This window comes from Patiria miniata, unplaced genomic scaffold (assembly GCF_015706575.1).
Source record: "Patiria miniata isolate m_02_andy unplaced genomic scaffold, ASM1570657v1 HiC_scaffold_8, whole genome shotgun sequence".
NCBI classification, from domain to species: domain Eukaryota; kingdom Metazoa; phylum Echinodermata; class Asteroidea; order Valvatida; family Asterinidae; genus Patiria; species Patiria miniata.
The window spans coordinates 4,686,567-4,699,177 of record NW_024037075.1 but is presented as its reverse complement, the minus strand read 5'-3'; the positions used below and the strand labels follow the sequence as shown (position 1 = coordinate 4,699,177).

Here is a 12,611-nt window from a genome sequence, read left to right as displayed (position 1 = left end):
AACCAGACTTCCACATTAGACCCAATTACTGACGCCAAAGAAATCTCAGACATGTTTTGTTTACAACTGCCCGTTATGTTCAGATTTCTTCCCTACAATCCAACAAAAAAGCACTAATTTGTTCAGGAAGTCACCACCAGCATGCCAAGAAGAGAACAAAGGACAACAAACAAACATCACACGCCAAATTCCTTATAATAATGGAAATCCTATGCGAGCAGTCTCTTTGTTTTTCATCCTGTACCAGAGCAGTGCTTTTGATATAGAAATTAGCTTGTGGATAAGAAGAAAACTTTTTTTCTTCTTCTATTTTTGTTGTTGTTGATCATCAATCTTAAAGGCTGGTGCAGTGAACCAAACACCTTAAGAGTTCACTTTATAAGGTAGCTAAGGCCAAAAAAAATAATAAGTTGGTCTCTGGTCAGCGCGCGCGTCGATTTTAATCATGCACTTCAATCTTTTTTTTTTCCAAAATGTTCCGCGGTAGCTCCAACAACCCTCTATTGCCGCACCTCCTCAATTTTTTTTACCAAAGAGCACCAAGAAATGGGAAATTGCACCAAGGCAAATGATCGAGAGCACCAAGGCAAATTATGGAGGACACCAATGTACATGAGGACACCAAAAAAGCAAACTAGTACCCCACCTTGTCTGTACAATCCAAGCTTGAAGAAAAAAAAAGAAGCTGCGTCGCCGCGTCAATTCCGGAACTTTGGTCTGACCAGAGACCGAATAATTTTTTGGGGGGCCTAATTTGACTCCAGTTGGGTTGTGGAGTGTGAGTGTCCTTTGGCAAGCCACTTTACCATGACTTGCTTCTCGAAACCAAAACGTAGATGGCAGGGTGAAAAAAGAGATGCAAGGTGCAAGGAACTTGGCCTGTGATTTTGTTAGCATACACCAATGACTTAACTTGGGATTCGGTTCAAATTGGGCCAATTTCATCAAGCCGCACAGAATATTTGTGTTTGTTTAAATAAGCATCTGAATCTCTCATCCAGTGCTATCGTCTAGGCTTCGAAAAATGACAACTTTGGAATACAAGTTTTGGACATGGCGTAAGTTTTTTGACTCTTCATGCAGCTCAGTGAATTTGGCCCATTTAGGAATCAGACCCGATTTTTCAATCGGACCCAATTCGAAGTTGGGTAGGGGCAGATTTGGGTAGCTGATTTGATTACCTCAACTGCAACAGGCTGCAGCACTGTGGTCCCGTGTTGATATGTATGCGGGCCCATGTAGGAACCAGGCTGCATGTACTGCATGGAGAGAAAAAAAGGGACCAAACTAGAATATGCCCAAGCACTATGAAAATGATGACGTATGTAGTTTGGCAATTCCACACTAATGGGCCCAAAAGTGCGACATTTGAGGAGTTCTTTAAGTTTTGATGATAAAACTAGGATCTTGGTCTCTCAATTTTTGCTGTAAACATTGCAAGCTGCGAACACATATCCTCACCAGCAAATTATATAACTGATTTTGTATTTTAGAAAATATAGTGGATATTGTATTTAAAAGTGTTATGTACATGTACGTAACGAAGGACAGACATTTTAGATAAAGTCACAAATTAAGCATAAAATTTAATGATCCCCTAATATTGACATATGTAAGAAGCTGAACCTTGAGGAATGCTATCAGTCAAACCCTAGAAAACTCAGAGTCAATGTGAAGAATTATTTGATATTTTATAATCAGGATATATACGTACGAACAGACTGGACATTTGTCACAAAATGTCTGTCCCTTTTCATACGTAACACAAATCACATCATAAATTTGAAGCCAGTGTGAAAACTGTTATATTTTCACTTGATAACAATGTAAAATGGTTTAATAATGTCATTGTAAGTGCCTATTAGAAACTGAATTTGTCCTAAGCACCCTTTTCGTTGCAGTGTGTCTGTCCACGCTACAAACGTATCACACAGAAAAGATGCCTGTTATTTTCTCAAATATAAAGGATATCATCTCTTGTATTTCCTTGTATATTCTTGTCCTAGTCACTTTCAACTTAGCAAGGTATAGGGAAAAAAACTGAAGAAAATACCAGCTCATTTTTTACCCTTTATATGCAACATCCAAAAACTTATCTAATTGGAACATTAGTGTCCAGTTATTAGCAAAGTATCCGGTTCGTAAGTGTGAAGTCATTTAAACTTAACACGCGTCACTGCACAAGGAGAAGCATTGGAACCATTGAAACCAGAAGTAGTGTAAAGTTGCGTGCTCAGCAAATGGGTGCTAGTTATCAGTGGTGCGTACACGTGTATGACACAGTCACTTACTAACCGGATACTCTTTGCTGTCATGAGATTGATCAGAAGTGGTTCAAACCCACAACCTCCTGCTTGCAGGTGCAGACCGTTTAACCATTCAGCTAGCTGGGATCAGCTGGCCGTTTTGAAACCCACAACTTTAAATTTTAAAGTTGAACAAAGCAACTGCCCGCAAAGGGGTTTGAACCTGCCACCTCCGGATTGCCATTCCAGTACTTTACCGACTGAGCTATCCAGCCCTTTGTTGGCGGTTCCCTGTTTTGTCAATGTCCTTGTTCGAGGGGTTTTTGTCAGTATCTTGTAATTTTTCTCTTTGATTCCAAAATCGACTTTGCAAAGACAAGTCTGTGGGTTTCTTACCGGTTGTAGTTGAAGGGTGCTCATTTGTTGTCCTATCTGATGCACCATGCCAGTGTTGGGTACGTTAAGGGCTTGCTCCATGCTGGGCGATTGCGGGAGTATCGATGTGCCCTATGGAAATAATTATCGACAATACAAAATCAGCTTCAAAAACAGTTTATATAATAATTTGGGAGGCTAATCATTCTCTAACTCGCAGCTGGTATGCTGAATTGCGAAGGACGCGGCTACAACGTGGTCGGGCCGCTGGCACGTGAAGGCGCCTATGGCTGCCGGCCACATCGACCCATATATGACCACGGAGCACAGCCTGAGATCGAAAGTGTTTGATTTTTCCGGAGGGAGGAAAACCGGAGGGCCCGGAGAAAAATCCTCGTGGCACAGGAGAGAACCAACGCACAACTCTACTCACATGCAATCCGCGGCCAGGATTCGAGCCGTGGTCACCTTGGTGAGAGGCGAGCGCTTTACGCACAAGCCACAAGCCACCCATACAGATGACGTTTCGAAAATGTTAACATTGCAGTGTGGTTGTACTGCATTTCCACACGCTTCACAATTACTCCCCCTATTCACCGGGCCACGGTTTTTAACAGCAGCTTCTCAAAATCAGCGCAACCTGTTCTCTGCCCACACAGGTAGCCACTTAAGCTCCTGGGTGGAGAGCCGCAATTGTGGTAAAGTGTCTTGCCCAAGAACACACTTACCATATGTGAACTGACAGATGTGAGATGCTGTTGGGGGACGATGTACGGCGTAGCAGCCTGGGTCATCCAGCCAGGGTTACTGGACTGAACGGAGTAGCCGATCTGCTGGGAACCGACAAAGGGGGCGGGCATCATCTGGGTGACCATGGCGTTTCCTAGGTTGTGGCTGGAGGGAAATAATCGAGGAGATGAGATGAACAATAATTATTAACATAGAGCATGTTGAATAGATACTCACAGTGCATTACATCATTTTATGAACTAAAGTTGCCCGTCCGTTCTCTGCCAAGTAGTATTGTTAATTTCCTTACTGCTCAATTCAATATCAGGCCCATGCGTTGTTTCACTGTGTACAGATTTTCGTCAAGGACATGTCTTGAACTGATAGTGACTCACGACCACACACTGGTCGAAGTGACTCAGAATGTGAGTTTTTAAACTAAGCACGGGTGTCCTAAAACCCAGAGTGTTTTTCTGCACTCATACTCAAACTACACCTAGCAACAACTGAGACTGTATCAGTACAAAAAGTTGTGCTAGTACTAAACTTAGTATCATAATTTGGGAGGCTAATCATCCTTACTCGCAGCTGGTTTACTGAATTGCAAAGGACGCGGCTACAATGTGGTCGGGCCACTGGCACGTAAAGGCACCTATGGCTGCCGGCCACATCGACCCATATATGACCACGGAGCACAGCCTGAGATCGAAAATGTTTGATTTTTCCGGAGGGAGGAAAACCGGAGGGCCCGGAGAAAAACCCTTGTGGCACAAGAGAGAACCAACGCACAACTCTGCTCACATGTGATCCGTGGCCAGGATTCAAACCATGGTCACCTAGGTGAGAGGCGAGCGCTTTACGCACAAGCCACCCATGCCACCCTTAGTATGTATCATTACTATAAACGTAAGGTTGACATTTGTACTCGGTACTGGTTTTTTAATTTTGAATTTTTTTGGGGGGGGGGGGGGGGGGGAAGGGAACCCATACTCAAACTCATACTCAACAAAATCTACTGGACTACTACTCAAAGTTGTAGCTCTCACACTTGTACTGAAGTCAATTGTTAAGCTCTGGAAGGAGCTTCTACATGTTACCGGTACTTGGTGGTCGGTCGGTCTGATGGTCTGTCTGTCTGATTGTTGGTCCGTCTGTCCCCGGAAATTCGATCAAAAGTATGGTGTTCCATATGTGCCATCGGCGTCGCATTTTTCGGCGTCACATTTTTCAGCTCCGGCAGGGATAATTCTGATCGATGTATGCAAGACTTCTTGCAACACAGCAAGAGCTTATTGTGCACTCACCCTTGGTTTTTACCATACTCGCACTTATGTAGCTCTCAGCATTACACTCAGTCAATTTTCCGTACTCTTACCAGCACACAACAACAGTAATTGACTACGACAGTCTACCATGACAGAATGCGGACAACAGGTGTTACCGCCCCATGTCTGGATCAAAACACACCCCCTGAAATCCCCCCCCCCCAATCACCGATCATTCCAGATACACAAGTTGAAGTTCAGTGACCTCGAGGCCAAAAAGTTACAGGACTAGCCTCTCTATCAAAGTGTTCAGAGAGCGTTCCCCTCTGGGCGACAAAGGGGCTTAGACTGTCTGTGTCGGACACCCACACACACACCTGAAGATTGAAGGGGGATACAGACCCGCTTCACCGACAGTGGTAAACAACATCAAAACAGCTCATCAATTGTTCGAGATTGGACCAGCACAGATCTGATCATTTATCTTGGAAAATTCTTTTCAAAATTTCTTTTCTGTAAGAACTGTGGCCTGCACCACAGGTTGAATTAAGTCCAAGTCGCACATTTTGCCAATAATTAACTAAACAATTTGATATTTTTAATAGAATGGAATGTTTTGTTGGGAAAAAGTCAAACCTCAAACAACTTCTACTTAAATATTTAAAATCTAACAACTGTTTTTTGTGACCAAGCTTGGCGCAAAAGACCAATTGCAAAAGGGTCTTGCACTGCAATGGCTTGAAGATATTCTTTAATAAATTTGGAAAAAAAATCTTCACACACTTTATCAACATAATTTTTGAAGTTGAATAAAGAATTGACTGGAGCGGAGTTTGAACCTGCAACCTCCGGATTACAACTCCAGTGCTCTACCAACTGAGCTTTCCAGCCCTTTTGTTGGCAAATCTCAAACAAAACTTTTACCAACACGTATGCAAAAAGGATGGATTACTTATATAAAGGACTCGGACTCAGACAAGCCCAAGTCTTGAGGCCCACGGTACGTACCCGTTCCTTTGATAAACAGCGCTGTCGTAGGATAGCTGGCTCTGGTCGGCTCGTGGTTGCCAGAGACCTGGCGTCGTTGTCTGTTGCTTGTTGTATTGATTCCGTTTCTTGACGCCACCATCGGCAAACTTGCATAGTAAGGGATCATGCTGGCCTGTAGGAGGGAGAGGCGGAGTTAGGGAGAGAAAGAAGGGGGCAATTTTAAGAACCTGAGCAATATGGTCATTTCATCAACCAATATGGACGTGTATGTGAATTTGAAATGTCTTTGGCTTATCAAATATAGCACAGAGTGAAATTTTACTGTGTTGAGTTTTGAGCAATAAATTTTAACCTAAATTCAACAAAGAAATTCACTACTGCCGGATTTGAACCTGAGACCAATGTTCTGGAGGTCCGCAGTTCAAATCCCGTGTTTAGTTTTACGTACCGGGAACTTGGTAACCGTTAAACCTTTTGATCACTTCTTCACACTTCTCCTTGGACTCCATTCTGAAAAATAAAAAAATCATAAAGAATGAACAAAATTTGTCTGCAGGATAAAAAAAAAACTTTTAAATTTGGTTAGAACCAGTACCACATCTTCAATATATGGCCAACGGGAAAGGTATTAAGGAGATAAATTTCTCAAATGAAAATGTAAAATAGTAAAATATTTTGGGGAAGATATGAAATATAACAAGAATACAATAGACCTATTGTTAGAATTTTAGAGTAACTGAGGACATGATCATATCAGCAAGAGCTGCTCGTCTCTAATAACCTACACAAGAGTGCCCTCTATGAAGAGTGCATAAGCGCACTCTCACCATACAAAGCCCAACCTTCTACTCAATGAGTTCAGCTGTCTAGGAGTACAGAGTGCTGATGACATGACCATTCACAGATAAAGCATAGCATATTATCTCATATCTTACAAAACAGCGCCCTCTATAAGCAATACATAAGAGCATGTCAGCCTTTTATTTTCTCTGACCTTGCAAAGCCCACTCCTCTACTGAGTTGCGTCTGGCTGTCTCGGAGTATCCGAGTGCTGATCACGTGACCGTAGGGGGCCAGCATGTTCTCCAGTTCCTTCTCATCGTAGCTCTTGGGAAGGTTGGAAAGGTACAAATTGGTGGGATCTTGTTCTTGTTGCTATGGAAACAAAAGACCAAGAAAACACAGATTTAAATACAGATCTACAAATATTTCTGTCACTGTTCATCTGTCATCTAACTTGTTATGCAAATATAGAGTGTTCTGGTGGTGTCAACTCCAAACAGAAAGGGTCACATGTCCAAGGGTATTCTTAACCCCAGAAAACCTTTATTATCATGCTCTTATGCACTGCTCATAGAGGGCGGTATTTTGTAGGTTTAATTTACAAAAAATCAAAACATGGTCACTCGCCCCTTTACAGGAGTTAGAAATAACCATACACGTAATTAACTATTCTGCATAATTAACAACATAGGAAAGACTTTAGGATTTTCAAGAAGCCCTTTTTAAGTTTCAATGAACAATCTTTCCCAACAAATACTCTCAGAACAATGTTTAGCTTTTTAAACAGAAGGGTGTTTAGTGACTTTGGGACACCATTTTGCAAACCATGTTTTCAAATAACAGCCAATTTTTGACACCTCAAAGCCAATTTCTCACTTTAAAACTCTAGTCAGGATAGCCAATATCCTCAAAAACAAAAATATGCAGACACGCAGCCTCGCTGAGAGAATAACAAATTTACAGACATGTAGCTCGTTGGTATGTATGTATAAGCACAGTTGGGCAAACCAGCAGCGCAAACGGCTTCATCATCCCAGCCCCTTGCTCCCCTGTAAGTATACGATTCATGTTTGCAAGACAAAGTTCTTATTTACTGACAAGCGCGCATCCCTGAGGAAAATAAAAGGCATTCCTCTGCCCTCCCTGTAAGTACAGAGACAACTCCAGGGCTGAGTACAACCACAGATTTGTAGGTCAACGAGGTGAAAAATACATCAAGGAGCTAGTGATGAACATGCTTTTATGGAGCCTACTGGGACCTCACTTCAAACATGAATGTTAAAGGGAAAATACAACATTTGCAAACATCAAAAAATAAAACTACCAAATCATTTTGAAATACCTTGCTGGACTGTTAGTGAATGACAGTGTAAAGCATCCTGTAAAATCATGGCACCTGGTATACTGTCATTTTCAAGAAAAGTGGAATTTTTGTATCAATTTCCAACGCTGATCGGCCGATCAGCGTTGGAAAAAAACTGGCTTTTTTTCAAATACTGGCCCCAGTTGACCATCGCACTTGTTTGCAATCGATTACACACCTATGAACGGGTACAAGCCAGCTAGACTGGTTCCCTGACCTTACAATTCCCCAATATATGTAAACTGCTCTGTTTCTTCTTAAATGGAGTCAGGGAACCAGACTACAGGAAAATGATTATTTTTCTTGTTTTTATAGCATTTTCGAACCCAAAACCTCAAAAAAGTCAGTGTAACTATATTTGCTATGATATTTCCAACCCCCCAATTCCATCCATTTCTGAAAATTACAGCAAAAGCAAATGATGTATATTCCCTTTAACTGACAAGAACATGACATCTTCTTTTTGTAATGTCTGAGAACTGTCACATTCAAGGTTTAAAGCCCGGTCCATACTTCACGCGAAAGCGAAACGAAATTCCTGACGTCAACAATACGTTCGAAGCGCGTCCACCATTGTTGACGACATGAATTTCGCTTCGCACTTGTTTTCGCGTGAAGTATAAACCGGGCTTAAGAGCAATGACCAGACTATTCTTGATAACCCTGGTTAGTTAATGAAAGAAGGTCTGGTCAGCTTAACAACCGTGGTATCACATTTGGGTTATCTAACCAGTGAACAGACTTCTAAGATAACAAAGCATAAAGGAAGCACTACTCTCAATAACCTTGGTTAGTTCATGCAAATCGGGTTTAAGTAACCTGATAACCCTGGTATCACATTTTGGTTACTTAACCAGCTCAACGTATTTTTTAGAATAAAATAAAAAGGAAGTGCCTATACTCTCAATAACCCTAGTACATGTACGTCCAATGTAAAGCAGCTTGTTTATCCTATTAACCCTGGTAAAACAGGTTAACTAACCAGTTAACATGTTTCTAAGAAATTTCATAATACCCAAAAGGAAGTGCCTACTCTCAATAACCTTGGTTAGTTTCTGCCAATCAGGTTTAACTATCCTGGTAACCATGGTATCACAGGTTAACTAACCAATGGGTATATTTCTCAGAAAATTCAGATTTCTCTAACGAATCAAAACAGAAGAACCTATTCTTGATAACCGTGGTTAGTTCATGCATATCAGGTGTGTTTATCTTGATAACCTGAGAATGACAGGTTAACTAGCCAGTGAATATATTTCAAAAGGAAATTCATAACACCATGAAAGGCAAAACAGGAATGTGTTTATTGAACCCATCTTGTGATTTTGAATAAAGATGTCAGGCACATGTAAGTAGCTGGGACCTGAGGAACGAAGGGTGGCAAGAGAAGAGAAGGGGGGGGGTGTCCGAGATGAGAAAGAGGTCGAGTGGCAAGCAGGCTTTCAAGAGGACACCCGATCCAAAGCCAATATCCGTTATGCACCGTGGCCGTTGAAAATGACTGTAATCAATATTATGCATTCTCAGGATTTCGGCTGGTATGTATTTAAAGTCGTGGTAGAACACTGGGGATTGCTGGAAAGCAAAACAGGGGATGGGACAGTGTTTCGTTTTAATTTCTTGTGTTCCGAATGCCATTTTGATTTGTATGTTAAGTCTAGAAGCAACTTGTAAGCGTAAGTACATCCACGATTCAACTTACAGATTCAAGCATGATTTAGTGATTCAGTTGAAATGTGACAACATATGGATACCGACTTTGGAGGTTTTGCACTGTAGAGATATGAAAAGTGTTCACTGTGGCTGCATTTTTTTTCCATTCTCTTTTGGTTCTCCAAGTTGTTTTCGGTTCCAGTTAAACTGGGTTCTTTTAAGAACCACAGTTAACTCAATAATATATGTGCCGCTTACATTAACAGCAAACATTTCTCTACCAGGAAATAATTTTTGGCAAAAGAAATGTGGGCACAAAGCATTGCGAAAAATGTGCACTTTTGTCAACGAGTTGCTTGCATTTAAACAAGTTAAGTTCCGACAAAGGAACGTTTGTACCAAACAGGAGGACCGATTGTTACTGCATTTCAAGAGTCTTTGTGTTCATTTGTTATCCCCCGTTTTTTTTGTAAGAAGAGCATCAATTATGGAAAGATAGTCCATATCCAAGGGATTACACTGACGTATTAAATCTACATGTTGACAGAGGAAACAAAAAAATTTCAAACACTTTCAAGTCTGTGCTTTGTAAGAAAAATACAAAATAATCAGGAAGATGTCTGGAAACCATCATGGCCGTAGAAAAAAAAAAAGCGAATGCATCATGCTGAGCTAGAAGTGGGTAATTTGTCAATATCTGTGTGGAATGTGGGAGTTTTTTTTATGGCGAACAATGAAAGGATTGTTAGAAGTGTTTGGACAAAAGACAGTCTTTGGTACACAAACTTGACAAAGATTGTCTACTGACCAAGGGGGGAAAAAGGTAAAGTTTTATGACATTCCATTGAGTAACCTTTGACCTGAATCTGAGATTAATGGTCTTGAAAAAGGCTTTTAATTCTAGCAGGAGACAATGTGGCAATTCAGTTCAATAATTTGGTGGCTCTGCATGTAGAGTTCTGGATAGTGTTCAACCTAACCAATTTCTGTCAGTAAATTCATGTCTCAACCAAATCTCTGTACCACGAACCCTGACGAAAAAAAATTCCCTTCATTTATTACATTTTACTTTAAATGAAGAAATGCATTTTGAATGATTTTCTGTTGTATTCAGTACATACATTGTTGTCAAAAAGCCAACCAAAAATTCCTTGAAGGCTTATTCAAAATACAACTTTTGAGGAAATTCTATCATTTAGCCAGAGGTAACCTACATGTAAACAAACTATCGGCTTTTTTTCTTCATTTTTTTTTAATCCTTCTTTTTGGCAATTTCTTCACATCTGGCGATGTCATGACGAGGTCAACATTCACAGTAAAAAGTTTCGGTTATGCACTTCTGACTTTTTTCCCCTCTAAAACGCCAGACAGTTTAACATAAAAGTGCTGCCAGTGCTAGTGGCAGCACGGATCAGTTGAAAAGTACAGCCACACCTAGCCTGGCTATCCAGTGCATATTTGCAAGTGCAAGGCACCGGGTGATGGATGAGCCGACTTAAACTGTAAGTCGGACAGGCTAGGCATGGAGGGCTCTCAGTTTCACCTTCTCTGGGCTCAATTTCACGGAGCTACTAAGCAGACATTTACGCTAAGCACATTTACTTGCTAAGCAGAAATCGGCCAGGAACCAGTCACGAGCAGTTTACATTGAATCATATTTGGCTGGTAACCCGTTTTTGCTAAGCAGATAATTTCTTCGCTTAGCAGAATTTTGTTGGGCCCACTGGCTCATGATCTCTGTCTAATGAAGCCACTTAGCTGTCTTGTCACAATGAAAGGGTAAAGATAGTTACAGCTAGTGAGGAACTTGGGGGGGGGGGGGGGGGAAACAGAGGGACTGGGGGGGGGGGAGACATACGAATTGGGGGGGGGGGGGGAGACAGAGGGACTTGGTGAGAAGCCATCAGTCTTGTCTGGAACCCCTCAAGCTGTCTCCAGCAATTTTCAGCCTGGAAATATAATTGGGGGTAATGTATGGTCAGGCAACAATGCATCAATTGCGCATTCATTGTGTTTTGCAAAGTAGATCTTGTTTCAGACAAATATGATTTAAGTTCACCTCATGATAAAACACAAAAATATTGAAATGAACGCGAATCTATTTCATATTTACCTTTTGGGAGGAAAATGTGCACTTTCTAAACTAACCAGTCTCAGGCTCAAAAATATCAGTGAACGATATCTTCAATTTTACAGTCACAAAAAGCACAAATTTCTGCTTAAATATAGAAATCATGGAACGTTCAAAGGAGGAAGACAATAATTTACAAAGATGACTACATGGCAAGATATAGGAGGTCATGAAACAGATTCAAAATGTCTGGTCAGTGACAAGCCCAATGTCCTTGAACAATGGAGGGCACTCATTCACCAGGCCATGATATCCCAAAACACTCCAAATCCTCCACAACTCATAGATAGAGTCAGGGAACACGATAACACAAATATTTATGACCATGCACAGAAGGAGAGAGAATTTACATAGCCAATCCAACCAATAGAAGAGAAGAATCACCAAGGCGCATAGCAACCAATAAAATCTCAGAAATCACAGAGGCATCGTGTGTCCTCAGATGATGAGGTCAGATCCCCCTTCTTGTGGTTTACTATTGTGAAATCTACAGAGGGCCATTAAAAAAAATGACAACTCCACATGGTAAAATCGTATTAAAGCACGAGTGGTAAACAGATCAGGGTACCGGTCTATTACATCTCCAGTTCTCTGAACAGGGTGATATATTTCCATGCATTTATATCCTGGTGTAAATCATAACACAGTTAGGTGTTCATTTGTGGTCATTTTGGTATTAAAAAGGGAAAAAACTGTGGCGACCTTCAGGTGTCTCCATGGGTACCACAAAACTGCCCTTCACCTAAAAACAGTGCAAGTGGTTGCAAGTGGTTGGAAAAGTTCTTCGGAAAGTTCCATGCAAGTGTGATGAAGTTTTGAAGAAATAAGATGGAGCAATTGGCGCAGATTTTCTGAAAATCTGCATGAATTTATCAGGCCTCTTTGCTGTGTGAGAATATTACCACAAATTACTGTGAAAAAAATCCTCAGTTTCCTTTTCCTGAAAAGGTCATAAAATATTGCAAATCACCGGTCACTGCATGTTGCCTTTCCGTCTTTGTGCGTCCCTTTTGAACAATTCTAGGCCTGCTGCTGAAACAGGATTGATGCTGTTTGTCCATTAACCTGCTGGGCAG

The 12,611-nt window shown here is 41.2% G+C and overlaps 1 protein-coding gene across 4 annotated transcripts in view; it reads right to left on the bottom strand.

The window, feature by feature from the left end:
• LOC119719172 (RNA-binding motif, single-stranded-interacting protein 1-like) overlaps positions 1-12,611 on the bottom strand; it is a 56,300-nt gene that overhangs the window by 8,095 nt on the left and 35,594 nt on the right. For all 4 annotated transcript variants that reach the window (XM_038188517.1, XM_038188520.1, XM_038188518.1 and 1 more), the window contains exons 5-10: positions 6,600-6,760; positions 6,054-6,115; positions 5,624-5,777; positions 3,350-3,515; positions 2,643-2,753; positions 1,182-1,259 (exon numbers count right to left, since the gene is read on the bottom strand). In XM_038188517.1, coding sequence (XP_038044445.1) covers positions 1,182-1,259; positions 2,643-2,753; positions 3,350-3,515; positions 5,624-5,777; positions 6,054-6,115; positions 6,600-6,760 — 732 coding nt within the window. The remainder of the gene's footprint in view (positions 1-1,181; positions 1,260-2,642; positions 2,754-3,349; positions 3,516-5,623; positions 5,778-6,053; positions 6,116-6,599; positions 6,761-12,611) is intronic.